This window comes from Pongo abelii, chromosome 6 (genome assembly GCF_028885655.2).
Source record: "Pongo abelii isolate AG06213 chromosome 6, NHGRI_mPonAbe1-v2.0_pri, whole genome shotgun sequence".
Lineage (NCBI taxonomy): Eukaryota > Metazoa > Chordata > Mammalia > Primates > Hominidae > Pongo > Pongo abelii.
Window position 1 is genome coordinate 77,349,538 of NC_071991.2, and position 24,125 is coordinate 77,373,662.

Sequence of the window (24,125 nt, forward strand, 5' to 3'; positions counted from 1 at the left end):
CCTGAAAGGATTAGGGAAACAGGTGATAATAAAGGTGACTATTTTTATAGCAGCAGCTACCATTCATTAAATCCTTGAGAATTAATGCAGGTTTTATGTCCGAAACTTCACAGGATTCAAATGCATTCCTATGGTCCCAAAGCCAGTGCTACTCTTAACTTCTATGTTATAATGTCTCCCGCAAAAGACCCTGGCAGGAGAGTGACATGATTATACCTTCTCATAATAAAATTGATTGATTATACATCTTTAGGAAAAAGAGCTATTATATATTAAAGAACATGCACTGTTTGAAACTTATGATGTAAGTGAAGACCTGTGAACTACAGAAACCCCTATTCACTGGGAGGCCCTGAAGGCAATCTCACAACCAGTTAACCAAAATGGAACTCATCTACCATCTTCTCAATACATTTTCTTTTTGGTTCAGCATCTCTCAATTATCCACAGTATTAAAGAAAACAGAACTCCAGAATTAATCGTCTAGCTGTACTGCCACCATTATTTCTACTTTTCATTTTTACCCCAGTTACAAGTGTTAAGTAGCAAAAGTGGCCAACCTGAACCGTACTTAATAACAAAGAATACGAGTTTGGAATCAAGACAGACTGGTTTCTCCATTTGCCACCTACACAACCTGAAACAAGTTACTGTTATTTATCATTTCCATTTACCTTCAAAACAAACACTCCTACTGGAAGCAAGATGTTTTATTGTGAAACATCCACATTAAAAGGTTATGAAGAAGTGATTAAAGGTGTTTATTCTCACAGGATGCTTCAGTGAAATGAAAATTTCCTAGTCTGACATCTTAAGAAATGGAGACTTCCCACATGAAGCCAAGAGACACCTGGTACTATATTCAATATATCCTTAATGAAGGAAAGGGGTCCACAAGGCCTTTGATAACAAAAGAGTCAACAAGAAAGGGAGGGGAGAACTGTTAAGATCTACCCACATATAAAAGCAGAGGACAAAGTCCAAAGTAGCTTCCACTTAACATCTTAGAAGAGTTAGGTATAATGATAAGTAAAAGAAGTCAGACACAAAGAATATACACCACATTATTCAATTTCTATGAAGTCTAGTAACAGGGGAAACTAAATTATAGTGATGGAAGTCAGCAAAGTGGTTACTTTCAAGTGGAGAGAGGAAGGATACTATTTGGGAAGAGGCGCAAGGGAGCCTTGTGGGATAATAAAAATCTTCTATATCTATACTTGATCTAGGTAGTGGTTTCAGGAGCACACACATATGTAAAAATTCATCTGGCTGAGCACTTATGATCTGGGCATTTTACATACAACAATACATCAATCATAGGGGATGGGGTCAATTCAGAACAAGGACCATAAAACTCCTGCAAGATTTCATAAACCGTCTAACTTTGTATAGTTTTACAATTTTGTTGCCATTGACCTATTTCTGTATGGTGACAAGCAGTAAATTTGTTATAAACATAAGTTCAGTGTTTCTTTGTAAGGAGCTAGGAGGGAAGAAGCTGGGCAGTCTACATGGCCTTCTGTAGCTAGGTCTTAGGGGGCTAGAAACAGAAAGAACCCAGGGAGTGTTGGTAGACAAGCGGTGGTAGACACAAGGATAGAAGAACATGGAGAGATAGTTGGGCTTGATAGGCAATAAGAATCCCAGATGTTCTCAACAGTTAATAATTTATCTACATACTATAATATAATCCCTGATGTCCTGTAAGTACTCACTGAGCTTTATAAACTTGGTTAAAAATACACTCACTTTTTCCAACAGAATTTTTAGAAATTATTTCCTCGCAAATCAATCTGATTATAAAATCTAACTTTACGCTTGATTTTACCATGGTAAAGCTAACTTTACCATAACCATCATCCGCTCTGGACAATACCAAGGAAAAGACCTATGCATTATATGAAGTTGTACACACTCCATTTTATGGCTTTTATTAGCTGTTAGAACCATGCGCTGTGCTTCTCTGACACATTTATGGAAGATGTTTGTTAGAGTCACAAAAAAGGGGGTATGTGAAACCAATGAACAAAGAAACCTAGATTAACCAATCTTTGACAATGTCACCATTCAACAAAAGAAACAAAAAGATGTAATGGTCTAAGACAAGGTATAATGAGCAAGGCCCCATAACAAACCCTCTAAGTGGACAATTCCATTCTTACCTTTATCACGATCATAGAGCAAGTCTTCTGTTGAGCAAGGGCTACCATCCTGGGATTCCGGGGGACAAAAAGGGGAGACACAGGGTGAATGACTGCTGCAGCTACTGCTGCGCTCCTGGACAGAAGGAGTCTGAGTGTCAATGCTGCGAGTACTACTGCTCCGGTAATGAGCAGGGAGTGGAGCTCTTCGACCATCTGGTATGTCCAACGGCTGTAAGAGGAATACCATTAAACATCCAAATGCTGGTGCATATATTCATCTACATAGAAAGCACATAGTATTTCCTTTGATTTCACATTCCACCACTACTGACCTAATTTATTCTTCAAAGGCTAAAGACCAAGCTTGTGTCTTAAGCTAATTTCTGCGTATGTTACCTTTATTGAACTAAACACTTCTTTTAAATCAAATTGTTTGCCTTAAAAATTCCATAGCTCACTGTATGTACCTGTAGGTCAGCACATCCCACAAAACTCTTCAAGGACAGCAGGAGTCCTGTGCCTGGCACTATTCCTGGCACATGGCAGATATTCAGTAAACATTTGGTGAACAAATTAACAAAGCTAAAAAAAAAAAATCACTTTGACTTGCTTGTAAGAAAAAGTGAAATCTCATATTCCTCATATTCACAGGTACAGATTTTTCTGTTTGTTCATTCCTTCCTATTTTAATTTTTAGAGGCTATGAACAGAACCATAGTTTCTATTTCCTTTGCAAATTACCCAAAATTTCTAATAAAGAGGTTTATTCTATTAGAACTCAATAGAGTTTATTAATGTAACTCAGAAGAATTCTAATATTAGAAGAATTTGGATATCAAATTCTACTAACTTGGTATCCAACTAAGTAGGACTACTCATAATCTTCCTTAGTTTGAATACTTTGTTCTCAGCAGCAAAAAGAAAGAAAAAAAGGAAACCATCATCATAGAGCCACATATTTTGGTCTTGAGGGTACCTCAGAGCTCACTGATCCATTGTTTTGTTTTCACAAATGAGGAACCTATAGTTCAGTGACACAGCTAATTAAGTGGCATCAGATTCTGCTGCAGTGGACTCTTTCTACTTTACTACTCTGCTTCTGTAAAAATAGATCTTACTCCATATTCTTCATTTGTGTGCTAACAAAGTGAGGTTAACAAGTAAAATTCTCTATATTAAGTTATATAATTGAAAATATTTGTTGTTATTAAATACACAGGACTGCAATGCTAGGGAAAAGAACCAATATAAATTTATAATAAATTTATAATTTATTTTCACTATTTATTGTGTCTACTGCTCTTACTCTGATCATTGTCATTTCAGAGATTTTAGAAACACTGTCAAGAGGGGAAATGAAGGAAGGTAAAATCAGGTGAGATTCAAAATGTATCAATATTTTCTATACCAAACAAGTGAAGGCTGAAATCTGAAACTATGCAAATGAAAACTTCATTTAGAGTTCTGCCCCTGCTGCCCTTGGAGTGGAGAAGAAACAGAGAGGCTGAGGGCTTTATTTGCACTGCTAGCACGACATACTCACCATACAGAGAGGAGCCCATGTCCTCCCTGTGAGCCCTCGGCACCCCACCTTTCACCCGATGGGGCTCCCGGCTCAGGCCAGCAGCACAGCTGCCCCACCCCCTGGCTGAACATCCCAGTAGCAGCAGATCTGTGTTTCTGAAGTGGAGCTCCCAGAGGCAACCGAAAGCCCCTCTGCCACTGCCACTGCCACTGCCACTGCAGTGGTACTGCCCTTGCTACCCTTATACTAGGAAAGGAGTAAAGACCCTGAGTGCTTTAACCACACCTCCAGCAAGCTGCCACTGCCCTAAGAAGAGGTCAGTCTCTCTCCCCCAGGATCCCCCCAGCTTGAGCCCACAACACAGCTGTCCTACTCAAAGCCAATCACACCGACTGGCAGCAGTTCTGCTATTTCTCTGGGGTGGACCCCAGAGACAAGGGAAAGGCCCTCTGCCATAGCCACTGCCAAGGTCCCTTCCCCTGCTGCCTCCAAGCTGGGAGAGAACATAAAGCCTTAGCTCACCCCAGGGCTGCAGCCTGGGAGTGCCAAGCCGAGATCTGTAGCCAGCACTTGAGTAGGAGAGGAGCCCACACTTTCAGAGCACTGAGAGGGAGCACAGCTGCAATAGTGAGGAAATACAGAAGAGCCACGTGGCTGAGCAAGAGCTTACCTACTGGCCGTTACGCTTAAGAGCCATCAAACTTCAATCAGAGTGCAAACTTCAATACTGAAAATACTTAGTTAATAAACCCTCCTGTGAAACTAAGGACAATAACTCAGCTACAAATAAAAACCTGTACAATGCCTCAGACTCTAAAAACATCCAGAAAAGTCAACCGACTGTACAAATTATACCATGGTTGAAGGAACATCAGCCCACATAGGTGAGAAAGAACCAGTGCAAGAACTCTGGCAACTCAGAAAGTCACGGTGTCTTCTTTCCTCCCACTGACCACATTAGTTACCCAACAAAGGTTCTTAAACAGGTTGGAATGGGTGAAATGACAGAAAGACAGAATTCAGAATATAGAAATGAAGGTCATCAAGATTCAGAAGAAAGCAAAAACCCAATCCAAGGAATCTAATGATTACCATAAAATAATACAGGAGCTGATTGACGAAATGGCCATTGTAAGAAGGAACCAAACTGATCAGAGAGTTGAAAAACACACTACGAGACTTTCATAATGCAATCCCAAATAATAATAGCAGAATAGACCAAGCTGAGGAAAGAATCTCAGAGCTTGAAGACTGGTTCTCCAAACTAAGGCGAAATTTTTTTTTCTTTTTTATTTTTGAGATGGAGTTTTGCTCTTGCTGCCAGGCTGGAGTGCAATGGCACAATCTCAGCTCACTGCAACCTCCGCCTCCTGGGTTCAAGAGATTCTCCTGCCTCAGCCTCCTGAGTAGCTGGGATTACAGGTGCCCACCACCATGCCTGGCTAATGTTTTGTATTTTTAGTAGAGATGGGGTTTCACCACGTTGGCCAGGTTGGTCTTGAACTTCCGACCTCAGGTGATCCACCTGCCTTGGCCTCCCAAAGTGCTAGGATTATAGGCATGAGCCACCGTGCCTAGCCAAAATTTTTTTAAAAAAGAATAAAAAAGAATGAACAAAGCCTCTGAGAAATATTATACTATGTAAAGAGACTAAATCCACGATGCACTGGCATCCCTAAAAATGATGAGGAGAAAGCAAGCAACTTAGAAACCATATTTCAGGATACCGTGCATGAAAACTTCCCCACCCTCACTAAAGAGGCCAACATTCAAATTCAGGAAATGCAGAGAACTCCTGCAAAATACTACACAAGAGGACCATTCCCAAGATACATAATCATCAGATCCTCCAAGGTTGGAATGAAAGAAAAAATGTTAAAGGCAGCTGGAGAGAATAGGCAGGTCACCTACAAAGGGAACCCCACGAGGCCAACAGCAGACCTTTCAGCAGAAATCTGGCAAGCCAAAAGAGATTGGGAGCCTATTCCAAGCGAGAAGTGCCTATCTAGTCAAACTAAGCTACATAAGCACAGGACAAATAAGATCCTTTTCAGACAAGCAAATGGTAAGAGAATTCATTACTACCAGACCTGCCGTACAAGAGGTCCTGAAAGGAGTGCTAAATCTGGAAAGGAAAGAACATTATCAGCCACTACAAAAACACAATTAAGTACACAGAACAGTGACACTATAAAGCAACTACACAATTAAGTCTGCATAGTAACCAGCTAACAACACAATGAAGGATCATGTACATACCAATATTAACCTTGAATGTAAATGGATTGAATGTCCTAATTAAAAGGCGCAAACTGGCAAGCTGCATAAAGAAGCAAGACTAAACAGTAGGCGTCTTTAAGAGAACGGGTTCACATGCAAAGACACCCATGCGGTCAAAATAAAGGGATGGAGAAAAATCTACCAACCAAATGGAAAACTGAAAAAAAGCAAGATTGCTATTCTAATTTCAGACAAAACAGACTTTATACCAACAAATATCAAAAAAGACAAAGAAGGGCAGTATATAATGGTAAAGGATTCAATTCAACAGGAAGACCTAACTATCCTAAATATATATGCACCCAACACAGGAGCCCCCAGATTCATAAAGCAAGTTCTTAGAGACCTACAAAGAGACTTCGATGTCCATAAAATAATAGCGGGAGACTTCTACACCCCACTGCCAGTATTAGCCAGATCACTGAGGTAGAAAATTAACGGAGATGTTCAGGACCTGAACTCAACACTTGACCAAATGAACTGAATAGACATCTACAGAACTCTTCAACCCAAAACAATAGAATATACATTCTTCTCATTACCACATGGCACATACTATAAAAACAACCACACGAATGGACATAAAACAATCCTCTACAAATTCAAAAAAACTGAAATCATGCCAACCACACTCTTGGACCACAGTACAATAAAAATCTAAATCAATACTAAGAACATTGCTGAAAACCATACAATTACATGGAAATTAAACAACCTGCTCCTGAATGGCATTTGGGTAAACCATGAAATTAAGGCAGAAATCAAGAAATTCTTTGAAACTATGGGAACAAAGATGCAACATACTAGATTCTATGGGACACAGCTAAAGCAGTGTTAAGAGGGAAATTTACAAGCTCTAAAGGTCCACATAAAAATCAGATCTCAGATAACAAACTAACATCACATCTAGAGGAACTAGAGAAACGAGCAAACTAACTCCAAAGCTAGCAGAAGACAAGAAATAACAAAAATAAAATCAGAGCTGACCTGAAAGAAACTGAGATGCAAAAAACCATAAAAAAGATTAACGAATCCCTGCGTTAATTCTTTGAAAGAATAAGTGAGAGAGACTGCTAGCTAGACTAATAAAGAAAAAAAGATCCAAATAAACAAAATCAGAAATGACAAAGGGGACAGTACCACTGACTCCACAGAAATATTAAAAAAACCCTCAGAGACTACTATGAACACCTCTATGCATACAAGCTAGAAAATATAGAAAAAAACAGGTAAATTCCTGGAAACATACAAACTCCCAAGATTGAACCAGGAAGAGGGAATCCCTGAACAGAACAATAATGGTTCTGAAATTGAGTCAGTAATAAAAAGCCTACCAACCAGAAAGAGCCCTGAACCACATGGATCCACAGTCAAATTCTACCAGATGTATAAAGAAGAGCTAGTACCATTCCTACTGAAACTATTCAAAAAAATTGAGGGGGAGGGACTTCTCCTTAACTAATTCTATAAGGACAACATCATCCTGATACTAAAACTTGGCAGAGACATGATAATGACAACAAAAACTTCAGGTGAATATCCTTGATAAAAATAGATGCAAAAATCCTCAACAAAATACTAGCAAACCAAATCCAGCAGCAGATCAAAAAGTGAATCCACCACGACTAAGCAGACTTTATCCCTGGGATGCAATGTTGATTCAACATATGCGTATCAATAAATGTGATTCATCAAATAGAACTAAAAACGGAAACCACATAATTATCTTAATAGATGTAGAAATGGCTTTCAATAAAATCCAACATCCCTTCATGTTAAAAACCTCCAACAAACTAGGCATGGAAGGAACATACTTCAAGATAATAAGAGCCAACCAAGAAAAACCCACAGCCAACGTCATACTGAATGGGCAAAAGCTGGAAGCATTCCCTTGAAAACTGTAATGAAACAAGAATGCCCTCTCTCACCACTCCTGTTCAACATAGTACTGGAAGTCCTGGCTGAAGCAATGAGGCAAAAGAAAGAAAGAAAAGACAGCCACAAATAGGAAGAGTAAAGGCACACGATCTCTGGTTTTAGACAATATGATTCTATACCTAGAAAATCCCATAGTCTCTGCCCAAAAGCTCCTTGATCTGATAAACAACTTCAGCAAAGTTTTAAGAAACAAAACGTACAAAAATCAGTAGTATTTCTATATACTAACAATATCGAAGCTGAGAGCCAAATAAAGAACACAATCTCATTCACGATAGCCATAAAAAGAATAAAATACCTAGGAATACAGCTATCCAGGGAAGGGAAAGATCTCTAGAATGAGAATTACAAACCACTGCTCAATGAAATTAGAAATGACAGTATCAGATAGAAAAACATTCCATGCTCATGAATAGGAAGTATAAATATTGTTAAAATGGCCATGCTGGCTAGGCGCGGTGGCTCACGCTCATAATCCCAGCACTTTGCGGGGGCCGAGGTGGGCAGATCACACAGTCAGGAGATCGAGACCATCCTGGCCAACACGGTGAAACCCCGTCTCTACTAAAATGCAAAAAAACCAAAAAACAAAAAATTAGCTGGGCATGGTGGCACACGCTTGTAGTGTCAGCTGCTCGGGAGGCTGTGGCAGGGGAATCATTGGAACCTGGGAGGTGGAGGTTGCAGTGAGCCGAGATCATGCCACTGCACTTCAGCCTGGCGACAGAGCAGCAAGACTCTGTCTCCAAACAAATAAAAATAAAAAGCTATACTGTCCAAAGCAATTTCCAGATTCAATGCTATTCCCATCAAACTTCCAATGATGTTCCTCACAGAATCAGAAAAATCTATTTTAAAATTCATATAGAACCAAAAAGGAGCTTGAATAGCCAAGGTAGTCCTAGGCAAGAGGAACACAGCTAGAGGCATCACATGACCTGACTTGATACTATACTATAAAGGACACAGTAACCGAAACATGGTACTGGTACAAAAGCAGACATACAGACCAATAGTGGAACAGAAGAGAGAGCCCAGAAATAATACTGCACACCTATAACCATCTGTTCTTTGACAAAGTCGAGAAAAATAAGCAATGGGGAAAGGACTCCCTATTCAATAAATGGCGCTGGGATAATTGGCTAGCCATATGCAGAAGACTGAAACTGGATACCTTCCTCACACCATATACAAAAATCAATTCAAGATGGATCAAAGACTTAAATATAAAACCTGAAACTATAAAAACACCAGAATATAACCCAGGAATTACCATTCTGGACACAGGACCTGGCAAAGATTTCATAATAAAGATGCCAAAAGCAACTTCAACAAAAACAAAAATTGACAAATGGGACCTAATTAAACTAAACAGCTTCTGCACAACAATAGGTTTCAACAACAGAGTACACAGACAACCTACATGATGAGAGAAAATGTTTGCAAACTATGCATCTGACAAAGGTCTAATATCCAGAATCTAAGAAATGAAAACAAATGAACAAGCAAAAACCAAAGAATCCCCTTAAAAAGTGGGCAAATGGCCAGGTATGATGGCTCATGCCTATAATTATAATCCCAGCACTTTGGGAGGCCAAGGCAAGAGGATTCTTGAGCTCTGGAGTTTGAGGCAAGCCTGGGCAAATTAGCAAGACCTTGCCTGTACTAAAATTAAAAAATCAGCTGGCTGTAGTGGGACATGCCTGTAATCCAGCTACTCAGGAGGCTGAGGTGGAAGGATCATTTGGGCCTGAGGGATTGAGGCCACAGTAAGCCATGACTGTGCCACTATACTCCAGCCTGGGCAATGGAGCAAGACCCTGTCTCAAAAAAAAAAAAAGAAAAGAAAAATGGTAGGCAAATCACACGCACAGACACTTTTCAAAAGAAAGATATACACATGGCCAACAAGCATATGAAAAAATGCTCCACATTACAAACATGCAAGTCAAAGCCACAATGAGATACCATCTCACATCAGTTAGAATGGCTATTAAAAAGTCAAAAAACAGGCTGGGTGCAGTGGCTCACACCTGTAATCCTAGCACTCTGGGAGGCTGAGGCGGGTGGGTTGCCTGAGCTCAGGAGTTCGAGACCAGTCTGGGCAACACGATGAAACCCTGTCTCTACTAGAAAAAAAAATACAAAAAATTAGTCGGGCATGGCAGCGTGCACCTGCAGTCCCAGCCATTCGGGAGGCTGAGGCAGGAGAATCGCTTGGACCCGGGAGGGTAAGCCAAGATCGCGCCATTGCACTCCAACCTGGGCAAAAGAGCGAGACTCCGTTAACAAAAAAACAAAACAAAAAAGTCAAAAAAACAGATGTTGGCAAGTTTGTGGAGAAAAGGGAATGCTTATACACTGCTGGTGGGAATGTAAGTTTAGCCACTGTGGAAAGCACTGTGGTGATGTCTCAAAGAACTCAAAGCAGAATTACCATTCAACTCAGCAATCCCATTATTGAGTATATACCCAAAGAAATATAAATTGCTCTACCATAAAGACGCATGCATATGTTCATGACAGCACTGTTTACAATAACAAACATACAGAATCAACCTAAATGCCCATCAGTGGTAGACTGGATAAAGAAAATGTGGTACATATATACCATGCAATACTATGCAGCCATAAAAAGAGTAAGACCATGTCCTTTGCAGCAACATGGATGGTGCTAAAGGCCATTATCCTAAGTAAACTAACACAGGAACAGAAAACCAAATACTATACATATTCTCACTTACAAATGGGAACTAAACATTGAGTACATATAGATACAAAGAAGGGAACAACAGATATCAGGGCCTACTTGAGGGCAGAAGATGGGAGTAGGGTGAGTATTGAAAAACTACCTTATCAGGTAGTATGCTTATTACCTGGGTGGTGAAATAATCTGTACACCAAATTCCAGTGACATACAATTTACCTATGTAAGAAACCTGCACACGTACCCTTGAACCTAAAAGTTAAAAACTTCATTTGTCTACAGTATGCTGCTAAACAAAAACTATACCAACTTCACAACAATAACTATTCTACTCTAAAGATAATTTTTAATTATCTATCAGTTTGTTTTATAAACAAAAAAAGTGAACAAGTTGTCTGGTTAACTATGTTGGAATATTGACAGAGTTAACCAGACAATTTTCTTTTTTTGGCTACTGGCCAGTTCATGGTGATATTTTAATTAAAACTTTGAGGTACACTTAATCATAAATCTAAAACTTCTAAAAATTATGTTTGTAGGTTATCTCAGAATAATTCTGATATGGCTACAATTGAAGTATTGCTTATTAAAAGCAGAAGTACTTTACCAAGTTTTTTATTTTAGTATAGTTTTGCTTTTTAAGGATGTTTTTAAGGAATCAGCAAATATGCGAATTATCTCATCCTCTAAAAATTAGACCAAAAGTTTACATCTTTACATGACTGTTCTTAAACTTTACTTAATGTATAAAGAAAACAGTTTAATGGGCTGGACACAGTGGCTCATGCCTGTAATCCAAGCATGTTGGGAGGCCGAGGTGGGCGGATCACTTGAGGTGAGGAGTTCGAGACCAGCCTGGTCAACATGGTAAAACCCTGTCTCCACTAAAAATACAAAAATTAGCTGGGCATGGTGGTGTGTGCCTGTAATCCCAGCTACTCAGGAGGCTGAGGCGGGAGAATCACTTGAACCTGGGAGGAGGAGGTTACAGTGAGCCGAAATGGTGCCATTGCACTCCAGCCTAGGCAACAGAACGAGACCCTGTCTCAAAAAAAAAAAAAAAGAGTTCAATGGTAAACAGAGATGCCATGATGTCCAAAGAGTTCCTTGATGGTGTAATATATACAAAATTATAAACTTAACATGAAACGTTGAAGGAGAGTAAAATAGCACCTTTTGGGAGGGTAATTCTGGCAATATTCATCAAGACTTTTAAATGTACAAATGCTATGACCTAGCAATTTCACCGCCAATTTTAAAATGGGGGGAAAAGATCTAAATAAACATTTCTCCAATGAGGATAACTACAAATGACCACTAAAGGCTGGGTGCAGTGGCTCACGCCTGTAATCCCAGCACTTTGGGAGGCTGAGGTGGGTGGATCACGAGGTCAGGAGATCCAGACCATCCTGGCTAACACGGTGAAACCCTGTCTCTACTAAAAATACAAAAAAATTAGCCAGGCGTGGTGGCGAGCACCTGTAGTCCCAGCTACTCGGGAGGCTGAGGCAGGAGAATGGCGTGAACCCGGAAGGCGGAGCTTGCAGTGAGCGGAGATCGTGCCACTGTACTCCACCCTGGGTGAAAGAGCGAGACTCCATCTCCAAAAAAAAAAAAAAAAAAAAAAAACAAACAAACAGACCACTAGCACATAAAAAGATGCTTAACATCTTCAGCCATTAGGAAATGCAAATTAACACCACAATGATTTATCACTTCACATCCACTAAGATTGCTATAATTAAAAAAGGACAGATAATTACAAGTGTTGGTGAGGATGCAGAGAAATTGGAATTCTTACACATTGGTAGGAATATACAATAATGTAGACACTTTGGAAAAGAGTCTGGCAGTTCCTCAAAAAGTTAAACATAGAGTTACCATATTAGCAATTCCAACCCTAGGTATATACTCAAGAGAACTGCAAACAGTATGTTCACACAAAACCTTGTATACAAATGTTTATAGACGCATTATTCACAATAGCCAAAAAGCAAAACAATCCAAATTTCCATTAATTGATGACCAAATAAATAAAATCCATATAACTGATTAATATTTGGCCATAAAAAGGAAGTCACTGATAACAGGCTAAACGTGGGTGAACCTTAAAAACACTATGCTAAGTTAAAAAAAATCCAGTTAAGAAGGCCACGTTGTATGATTCCATTGATATGAAACATCTAGAACAACCACCAAAAAATCCATAAACAGATTAGTGGCTGCCTAGGGCCAAGAGTATTATAGGGAAATGAGAGACCACTGTGAAAGGATAAAATGTTTCTTTTTGGGGTGATGAAAATGCTGTAAAATTGATTGTGGTGACGGTTGTATAACTCTGAATCTGTTAAAAACCACTGAATTGTACACTAAATGAGTAAACTGGATGGTATGTGAATTATATCTTAACAAAGCTGTTACCAAGAAAGTACTTTTCAGACAGTTCGTTATATCAGAGAAAAAAGGGATTCAAATATCCCATGTAACCTTACCTTGGATACTTCTTCCTTCCCATTATTTTCTTTAATGAATACCTTTTCTAATTCAGGACTTATTCCTTCTACATTGCAGGGCACACGTGAAACAGATGATTTTGGCACTGATATATTTGACAGTGGCATAGGAACTGACCTTGATCCAGTAGCCTATGAGATAAGATAAAGGTGGTATCAAATTATTTGTGGTCAAAGCAGTCAAGAACTAAAGAGTATGGTAAATATTAAAATTGAAACTCAATGAACGGAGTTATTTCTGACCTTTCAAATACAATAAAAATTCAGGTGCACATACAGAAATTTAGGTTCTGAAGTAAGAAAGTAAAATGAAAATTACATAGTCAAAATAATCCTTTCAAATCCCTTTATGTAAGTATAAAGGTATACCTGTATAATGTATATACTTGTTCAGTAGAATGGCAGAATCTTCTGCATTATTTACATTGTTTTCCTTTTTCTATTTCACGGGAACAGCATATTTGAAGTCATGTAACTTAAATATATCATGTAAGTCCACTATATAGCTCTGTATGAGTATGTTTACAAGATGTTTGTTTTCTGTATAGTGACAATTACCTTCTAGTATTTGGCATTTCCATCTTGTCAACTATTTAAGAAAATCTGTTGGATTATTAACTAATGTGGCAACAGTATTATGCTAAGTTCAACAACTCACTTAACAATTTAAAGCTTGTTTTCAAAAGTCCTTGGCAGGAGTTCTCAAAAATTAACTACCGCTAATAGTTGTTAAGTAAAAAGTGTAAGACAAGCCTTTTGATGCTTATGGATTTACACAACAAGAAAGAAATAAGAAAAATAAAGATTAATAAGGTAAAAATTAAAACAAATGACCTCTATCTTACACTGAATCCAGTTGACATACATGATCTGTGATAAGGTAGACTGCTAATCATTGGTTAGCACACTAATAATATTTCTTATACAATGGTGTATTCTTGCCAACTGTGAGTTGCTGCTCATCAGTGTCTTTTGTCTCTTATTGATGCATGAGCTTTTATCATATTGAGGTTTTAACTCTTTTTCACATATTACTATCAGTATTTTTTCAAATACTATTGACCCTTGAACAACATGGGTTTGACCTGTGTGGGTCGACTTACATACAGATTTTCTTCCACCTCTGCCACCCTGAGACAGCAAAACCAACCTCTCCTCTTTTTTCTCCTCCTCAGCCTACTCAAAGTGAAGACAATGGGGAGGAAGACCTTTATGATGATTCACTTCCACTTAATGAACACAACATATTTTTTCTTCCTTATGCTTTTACTAATGACCATTTCTTTTCTCTAGCTTACTTTATTAAAGAATATATTATATAATACATGAAACATACAAAATATGTTAAGCGACTATTTTATGTTATCGGCAAGGCTTCTGTGCAACAGTACACTGTTAGTAGGTTAAGTTTTTCGGAATCCAAAAGTTATAAACAAATTTTCAACTGCATGAGGGTCAATGCTCCAACCACCATTGTTGTTGAAGAATTAACTGTATTTTATCAAATAGGTAATAAACTTTTATCAAATATTTTTCTTTCTGGATTTTTACAGTTTTTCATATTTAAATACTTCACCTATCATGATTTATTTTTGTGTATGGTGTAAAGTCTTAGTATTATTTCCCCCACACAGTAATCCAATTGCCCCACCATTTCTTTATGGATTCTGTATTTGATTTCCTGGAGCTACTATCTGATAATCCCTAGGCAGAGTGCCACTTAATTGCTATAATTTTATATTACATTTTCATATCTTGTAGGAAAAGTCTTTTCAAATTTTCTTTTCTATTAATGGGTACTACTTTTTCATTGACCTTTGAAGACAATTTTTCAAGTAATAAAAACAATTCCTTTTAAATTTGCACTGGAATGCAAAACAATTTGTATATTAATTTCAGGTAAATTGCTATTTGAAAAATACTGAATCTTCCCATCTATTAATGTGTTAAGACTTCCCATTTATGTGTCTTATATTTCATGTTCTCAAAGATGTATAGTTTACATATTTCTTTTAAGTTTGATTCCAGGCATTTTATATTTTTCATCATATTTTGAAACATGTTATTACTAGTATAAGAGGAAACTGAATTTGGGTATGTTTATACCTTATCTAGTCATCTAGTTTCAGTCTTCCCCTTTTCATTATGGAAAATTCCAATCACAAACATAATTCAACAGAGTAACACAATAAACCCTCAGGTACACATAATCCAGCTTAAAAAATTATCAACATTTACCAACTTGTTTCATGTGAACACTCTTTTTTGGTTTTTGGAATATTTTAAAGTACATTCTAGACTTCATATTCCACCTACAAATATTCCAGTATGTATAGCAAAGGATAATAATTTTTAAGAATAACCACATGGTAAAAATTCAATGTAAATTTGAACAATTGTGTAAGCATTCTTTGTTGAGTCAATGAGTCAAGTGATCTAGTGTAAGCGCACTGGACTCCTAGAGAAAAACTGCTTGAAACAAACAATATGTTAATTGTATCAGATTAAGAAGAAAAAGGAAGGCATATAATAATTTTCACTTCAAATGTCTCAGACTTGCTAGTTTGTTTTACAGCTTTAATGAGGTATAATCGGCATACAATACAATTCTCCCATTTTAAGTATGCAGTTTGTTGAGCTTTGTTAGTATAGTCACATCTAGAACCCTCTATCATCCAAAAAATTTCCCTAGGGCCTCTCTGTGGTCAATCCGCATCCCTAAAACTTTGTTTCAATAATGTTGTCTTTTTGAGAATTTAATACAACAAATCATACATTATGTAGCCTTTTGCTCCTGATTTCTTTCACTTAGCATGATGTTTTTGAGATCCAACCATGTTATTCCATGTATCAGTAGTTCCTTCCATTTTACTGCCTAACAGTATTGCATGGATGCATGGATATATGAAGTGTTTACCCACTCACAACTTGATGGATGTTTGTCTATTTCCATTTTTTTTTTTTAGTATTATGAATAACGCCTCTGAGAAGATTCATGTACAAGTGTTTGTGTGGACATATGCTTTTATTTCTCATGGATTGATACCAAAGGGTGAAAATTCTAGGTTGAACGGTCAGCATATGTTTAACTTCTTAAGAAAATGACAAAATGTTTGCCAAAGTAGTTGTATCTTTTTGTGTTTCCACCAGCAATGTGTGGCTGTTCTGGTTGTTCCACATCCTCATCAACACTTGGTATTGTCAGTATTTTTCATTTTAGCTATCCTATCATCAGTTTTAATAGTCTAGCTAATTCACTTTGATTTTCTAAATATATAATATCATATGTAAGTAGTGATAATTCTTTTTCTTACTGCCCTGTTCTAGAACCTCTAAATCACTAGCAAATAATATCAATAATTATAGACATCCTTGACTTGATTTTTTTAACAATTATGCTACTAATATTTTATTGTTAGGATCTTACTGTATTTGCAGTTAGTCACATTATGAAATATCCTATTTTTAGTTTAGTAAGAGGTTATTTATTCTTTTAATCACAAGATACTGAGTTTTTATCAAGTGTAATTCAGCATCTAAAAAATCAACTTTTTTCTACTTTGGTTTTCTGATGCAATGAACTAAATTAACATTTCCCAATGTTGAATCATCCTTATCTTTGTGAAACAAACCCTAATTGGGGTTTGTTTTGATATACTGCTTGGGTTTCTTCTGTTACACTACTATTTTGTTCCATGGGATATGTTAGTATTTACTTCTAGGGGAAAATAAAAATGTTAATCCTCAATTTCTTCATATGTAAAATAGGGATAAGATACATAGAGATAAAGAGAAAGATGGGTAAAGGAACTGTTAGGAAGATTAAATGAGATAATGCGCATAGTTGCTCAATAAGTGAAGGAAGTAAAGATTTCAATCCAGGTCAGTATCATCCTTGACACCACCATCCTCTGTTTTATCTGTTATTAAGAGAAGGCTAAACATTGAGATGGATTGATTCTCACTCTGTCACCCAGGCTGGAGTGCAGTGGCATGATCTCGGCTCACTGCAACCTCTGCCTCCCGGGTTCAAGTGAGTCTCCTGCCTCAGCCTCCAAGTAGTTGGGATTACAGGTACCCACCACCAGTCTGGCTAATTTTTTTGTATTTTTAGTAGAGATGGGGTTTCACTATGTTGGCCAGGCTGGTTTCGAACTCCTGACCTCAAGTGATCCACCTGCCTTGGCCTCCCAAAGTGCTAGGATTACAGGAGTGAGCCACTGCCCCTGGCTGTTTTTTTTTTTATTTTATTTTTTTCTGAGACAGAGTCTTGCTCTGTCGCCCAGGCTGAAGTGCAGTGGAGCGATCTTGGCTCACTGCAAGCTCCGCCTCCCAGGTTCACGCCATTCTCCTGCCTCAGCCTCCTGAGTAGCTGGGACTACAGGTGCCCGCCACCACGCCCGGCTAATTTTTTTTTGTATTTTTTTAGTAGAGACAGGGTTTCACCGTGTTAGCCAGGATGGTCTGGATCTCCTGACCTCGTGATCTGCCTGCCTCGGCCTCCCAAAATGCTGGGATTACAGGCGTGAGCCACCAAGGCCGGCCGCCCGGCTGCTTTCTAACAATCTTTTTATAACAATTTAACAAACTAGTAATTTAGTAGAGCTAAAGATTTATGGGTTTTTTTTTAATGCTGAAATGATGAATTCCCTTCCTTAATGAACTAAAAGTAATTATTCAAATCTGGACAAGAAGTTAGCCTACCTGAGTGTGACTGATTGTTATATGGTTGCCATGAAGAGGTGACTGGCGATCTTTCTCCTTACTGTGACGACTACTCTGTTTACTGCGTTGTAGTTGCTGCCTTAGTTTGGCGATCTGCTTTGGGGACAGGGAAAGAGAAGCAAGAAGAGAATAAAAGTGAATACCAAATTTTTATATTTATTTCTTCAGTTTTGGGGTACTGACTAAAACATTTTCAAGTTTCTAAGAAGAGACAATATTTCACCACAATGATTTACTCTTGCAAGTTTTTAGGATTAAGATTATTAAAAATGAGAAGTAAATATATGCTACAAATGCTTCACTTTTACAAATTTGAATAGTGTTATTGGTAAATATGCCAACTACATTTCCCCAGATTATTTCAGATTTTACCTTTGTAACACCAGAAATATCCTTTTTGAAAACCTTTTATAAGATGAAAAATAATATTTCAAATGCCTACTGATTAAAGTTAAACCTGATCTCTAAACATATGCACCACATTAGGTTCTAAGTTCCTGTCTTACATAAACAAAATGGATCTGGTTTACCAATTACTAAACACTTTAAAATTGTAAATCCCATGGTGTTGTGGAGAATCAAAGCTATTTAGTATTAGTAACTTATTAATATTTAATATATTACTATATATATTACTCTGTAATCATAAAACCTTTAAAAACAAATATAATTTAGGGTATATTCTCCTAAAAGGAAGGGTCACACTTCCCTGGTTTCACAGAAAAGTCATTACCATAATATGACCTGGAATTCATTAAACTACTTACATATTTTAGGTGATGTAAAAAAATTCCTGTGTATTTTAAAGGAAACCATTAACAAATTGGGGGAAGTCATTTAATATTGGTATTATTTTCCTTGTAGAAAAGATGATGTTAATCAATTAATAATTATTCCCTGAACATCTACAATGAGCCCAGAGAGATACAACAAAGATATAATGTATTACAAAATTATCTAAATATTTACCTTGAATAACCATGGCAATATAAAGCACAATAGAAAATTAGTGTTAAAGCCTATAAATGCTCAAGGGTAAAAGTATATAGGTCGCTGAGAAAACTAATGTTTACCTGTGGTTAATAGAAGAGAAAACAATACAGAAGAAAATAAAGCACCCAAACAAGGAAGAATTTATATCCTTTCTTTTATGCTGAGATCTTTAGATCCTTTTAAGTTTTTTAAAGCTCTATGTAGCTTATGGATCTCTCATAAAATGTGCTTGCAAAAGATGCACAAATAAGATTATGTTAATATTTGTGTGCCTTCCTCTCTGTTGAACTGACATAATTTTCTTGCAGAGAACATTAATTTTTACAAGAAAATGAATCAAAATTTGTAGGTAATCAATATAAATCAAGACAGATAATTCTCTATGATAAAAAAGAAATAGGATTTCAAATTGTACAATTCATTTAATCAGGACAGAGGTATAAAACCAAAACCAGAAAGAGCTTATATGAAAGAGCTCAGAATGCCTAGATATTAATAATATAATCTGTACTTATTTAAAAAAATATTTAAACATAAAATCTTAAAATTGATAAATATTAGTCAATCTATTTTTTCAAGGCCTCTGAGACGTCAAAATAAGGCAGAAAAGTTTTGTTCTAAGCCGATTTAACAAACCCCTGAAGACAAAAAGCCTACATCATGCTACAAACCTTACTTCACTTAGATTACCAACCTAAATAATATAATCCTATAGCTTTTCACATGTACTATGAATTCCAAAGACAGACCTTCTTTGGAATACAACATAGTTATGCTCTTGTTTACAATTCTGTGGGAATTAGGGTAAAAGTCCATTTTCATAAATATATATTATATACTTGGCATATTTCAAATTCTAGTCAAGAAGTATGTGAGACGCCTTCTTTTAACTTGAAACGGGTCCCAACTACACTAGCTCCAAGGTTTTAAAAAGTTAGTTAGGGAATAAGTCAGCTGAGTACTGTGGCTCACACCTGTAATCCCAGCACTCTGGGAGGCTGAGGCGGGCGGATCAGGAGTTCAAGACCAGCCTGGCCAACATGGCGAAACCCCATCTCTGCTAAAAAAAAAAATACAAAAATTAGCCAGATGTGGTGGTGCAGGCCTGTAATCCCAGCTACCTGGGAGGCTGAGGCAAAAGAATTGCTTGAACCTGGGAGGGGGAGGTTGCAGTGAGCCAAGATCCCACCACTGCACTCCAACCTAGGCGACAGTGTGAGACTCTGTCTCAAAAACAAAAACAAAAACAAAAACAAAACCCAAAACCATGAAAAGGTAAGAAATAAATAAGTAATCCCGGGCCACAAGGAATAAATAATAACTACAGAGAGAGTAATTAGCATAGTCACGAAGAGAAGATTAAAGCATTTATGAAATTAAATGACGAAAAAACAGAAACTGGCCTTACTTAACATCTGAGAACCAGAAACACATTTTTTGAAAACTTAGTAACATCATCTCTGTTTACTTGCTATTTTTGTCCTGTTTATTTCCCCCACTACTGTTAACATTTTAATAAATAAATAAATAAATAAATAAATAAATAAATAATACAAAACCAAAACCCTTATCCTCAAAAGACTGGTTGAGCACTTTTGCCTCAAGGACTGAAGAAGACGGAAATCTTTCTCAGAATGAATTATATTCCACCATAGAGCAGGGAAATGGGAAATCTTAACTTAAAAGGACTAAGGGAGGGCAGTGAGAAAGGAAGCAGGATTTGGGGGCTTTGGGAAGAGAAGAAAAAAAGAGAAGGGAGCAAGCCTAAAACCAGGAAAAATGTTATAGGTTATCACTAGCAAGAGACCTGGTGTCCTCAGTTCATCCTTCTTATCCACAGGTACCACTGCACTACGATACAAGCACAACCATCAGAGGTAGCTGGAAAGTGAAGTAATTCTTATTTCTAATGTTAGGACAATGTGGGAAGTATGCCACTCCTACCCTAAGGCAGACTGCTAAACAATATTTGCTACAGAAAGACCACTCATTTACACACAATGGTTAAGGTCTCTCTATCCCACTGCTATAGGTTGGTTTATAACCAAGATTCCACAGAACAGTGTTTCAGTGGGAAAAATATATCCTGGGTATGAGACATCTAACTGATAACTAAACTTTTAAGTCATAACCAACTCAAAACTAGGAAATTAATTTTGGAAGTTAGCTCCCCACAACTTAAGAACAACCTTTTGAAAAGAGAAAATTCAATGCATAAACTGTAATAATTTGTATTCAATAGTTAGAAACTCTGAATATTTAAAGATAACCTGCCCTAGGGTGCCATCTTTGGTTTGCGGTTTGAGTGCTGAGCAAGCATTAGGGCACCAGACTGAGGGGTAAATCTAGGCTAGACCAAGCTCTACTCAGCAAGCTGTAGCCTTAGCAGAATACTCGGGCTACCTGAAAGAAGCTTTTTCCTTCACTAAAAGGACACTGCCCTTTAAAAAAAAAAATCTTACGCTAATGGGGCTACATCTACTTAGAGGGGGTGCTTTTATCTAATTCACACAAAGGTGACCTATAGGGTAGTACCTATCCAGGACAAGGTGACTAAAGCTAAAATCCTATTTAACAGGAACCAAAAGTAATAGCTATAATTCTTTTCATCTTTGAAAAAGAAGGCAGAGATACCATTAGAATAAAAAGGCAGATCATACACTGGGAAAATATGTTTACAACACATATATCCAACAAAGAATACATAACAACAATATGTAAAGAACACCTACAAAGCAATAAGAAAAAGTCTTAAGAGTAGGCAAAAGACTTGAACAGGTACTTAGCCAAAGAGAATATCCAAATGGTCAATATGCATAAAAAAGGTGCTCAACATCATTCTAATGAGGGAAACATAAATTAACACTCGTCATAAGGTCTAAAGTTAAAAGATGACAAAACCAAATGATGACTAAGACATGAAACAACTGGAACTCTCCTTCCATTGCTGGGGGTGAAGGGTGTTCTTTTATTTTAACATAGTAGCCCTTGACCACAGAAGATTTTCTGGGGGAAGTGCTTATATCCTCAATACTAAGTGACTCAAGGTAACAGGTGAAGAGCAGAAAGCAGTAACCTGACTCAAATGAGGCAAAAATTCTTAATTCAGTTACCTGGATGGAGAAATGAATGACATGCCCAAGGCTGTAATTAGGTTCTAAGGTTCTTAGTAGGAAATAGTACTAACAGAAGAGGAAATCATGCTGATTATTCAAGAGGGCTGGGGAGCTATGCTTCCTGCCTTGCATGGCAAAGAGGAATGAGCTACCGGAAAATAGAAGACCTCTGCAAATATACAACTATGATGTCTATTTCTGTTAATGACATTTCTAATAACGGACATTAGAACACACCCTCTTTATGTAAAGGGATATTCCTATAATAGAAATTTATCCTTTGCCAAATGCCAGTAATATAATTTTAAACAAATTGTAATTCAACATGCTGAAAATGCTCTGATGATGCACATTCTGCCTAATAACATATTCTTTCTAGCAATTATTAAGAGTAATTATAGGCCAGTTTGATGACTGTGTCAATTAACAATAAAAAAGCATCATTAAAATTTGCCTAACTATTTACTGAGTACTAGCATTGTAGAAGGCACTCTGCTACTTGCTTTTATATGAATTATCTCATTTATTTTTCAACAAAAGCACATGAGATAGGTACTATTATTATTATTATTTTAAAGGTGAAGAAATACAGGTAGAAAGGTTAAAAAAATATATTGCTAAAAGTCACATTGTTAAGTGGTAAACAAGTGTTTGGACTCAGTAAGTGGAATTCCACATTCTGCTCTCTTCATCACCATTCTATACTGACTGAAGAATGAAGTTAACAACTCACAAGGAGATAAATCTTAAAAAAATTACAGACAAATGGGAATGCAAAAGGTGACCAAGGCTGAACTGAGATAACTCCTTCCCCAAAACAATCACTGAAGATATTAACCCAAGTAATTTTTCTGAAAATATAGTTTGAAAAATCATGACTCTCAAGCTGTTATTCTCTTCTTTATAAAATGGGAAATATATGACAAACTTTAATGTTTATAAAGATCACATGTCCCAAAAGAAAGGTCTATAGTCTAGTTAAAAGCAAATTTTATATATTATATCCCTCAACAAAAATCTCAAACTTCTAAAAATAAAAATTTTAAACTTCTGCCTTCCTATAAATATGAATAATCACTGTTGTCTTCCTGTTTTTCTTTAAAGTGTCAGTAAGCAAACCCTGATGAACAAACTGTTCTTCATTCAACATATGCACACAAACATGCACAAAGAAAACACATACGTACAAGCACAATACGTATACACAGGGAGGGTCATCTGTAAGCACATCTACCCCATACATCCATCCACAAACAGACATGCTTGCCTACATGCAGACTTCACATAAACCCACTGATCCAGGAACAGACAGAGATTCCACACACCACGCACCCCCGAACCCCCAGATTCACCTCTACAGATACAGCTAGCTTTGGGAGAATTTTTATACATATAAGTTTTAATACAGAAATGTATTTACAACTACTAATAAACCATATTTGTCAACAGAGACATTTTAATACCAGACTAAAATTTAAAAATACTGTTCACAAACCCATCTGATGCCTCAAATTTATATTGCAGATGAGAAAAACTCAAAAACAAAGTACCTTCCCAATGTGAAACAGCTAATAAATGGCAAATCCAGTTCTATAAATTTTTATTTGTAACCTCTATTACCTAGTGATGCTACTGAATACTGTGTGAATGTTCAACTGTAAATAACTACCAATAAATAACTATTGGCTCATAATTTCAACCACTGCATAACTTCCTTTCTTAATGCTGGAGATATTACAAGCCATGAAACTGAAATAATAATGAACAAAAATTTAATGAAGCGATTAAATGACTGTATATTAACTTACTGGTTAAGTTTCTATATTTTTTGATAAACAATTTGTGTGACCTTCAAAACTGTTCCTACTGGGTCTGGTTTTTAAAAAATAATGAAAGGATTATAAAACATATTTACGATTTAATTTAATTTAGAAAGAGACTTTACTGGATAAATAATATATGTATTTTTAAAAGGTTTATAACATAATTCCTTTGATTTCAAAGAGATAATATAAAATATTCAGACTATTATCTTATAGGTCCAGAGAAACCATTACTGCAATTGTTCTTCCCTAATATCATTATAAATATGTACTAAAAATACCAAGAATAAACAGAATGTTAGGGCAGACTGTACCCTCTCAGTAAAACTATAGTTTTATTAAAGTATAAGGGAAGTCT

General features: G+C 36.8%; 1 protein-coding gene across 4 annotated transcripts in view; it reads right to left on the bottom strand.

The window, feature by feature from the left end:
• GLCCI1 (glucocorticoid induced 1) overlaps window positions 1–24,125 on the bottom strand; it is a 118,474-nt gene that overhangs the window by 14,058 nt on the left and 80,291 nt on the right. For 2 of the 4 annotated variants that reach the window (XM_054559451.2, XM_054559449.2), the window contains exons 4-6: window positions 17,815–17,928; window positions 13,090–13,242; window positions 2,166–2,376 (exon numbers count right to left, since the gene is read on the bottom strand). In XM_054559451.2, the coding sequence (XP_054415426.1) occupies window positions 2,166–2,376; window positions 13,090–13,242; window positions 17,815–17,928 (478 nt within the window). Of the gene's footprint in view, window positions 1–2,165; window positions 2,377–13,089; window positions 13,243–17,814; window positions 17,932–24,125 lie in introns of all 4 variants that reach the window. The other 2 variants (XM_024249643.2, XM_054559450.2) reach the window with 2 other exon arrangements.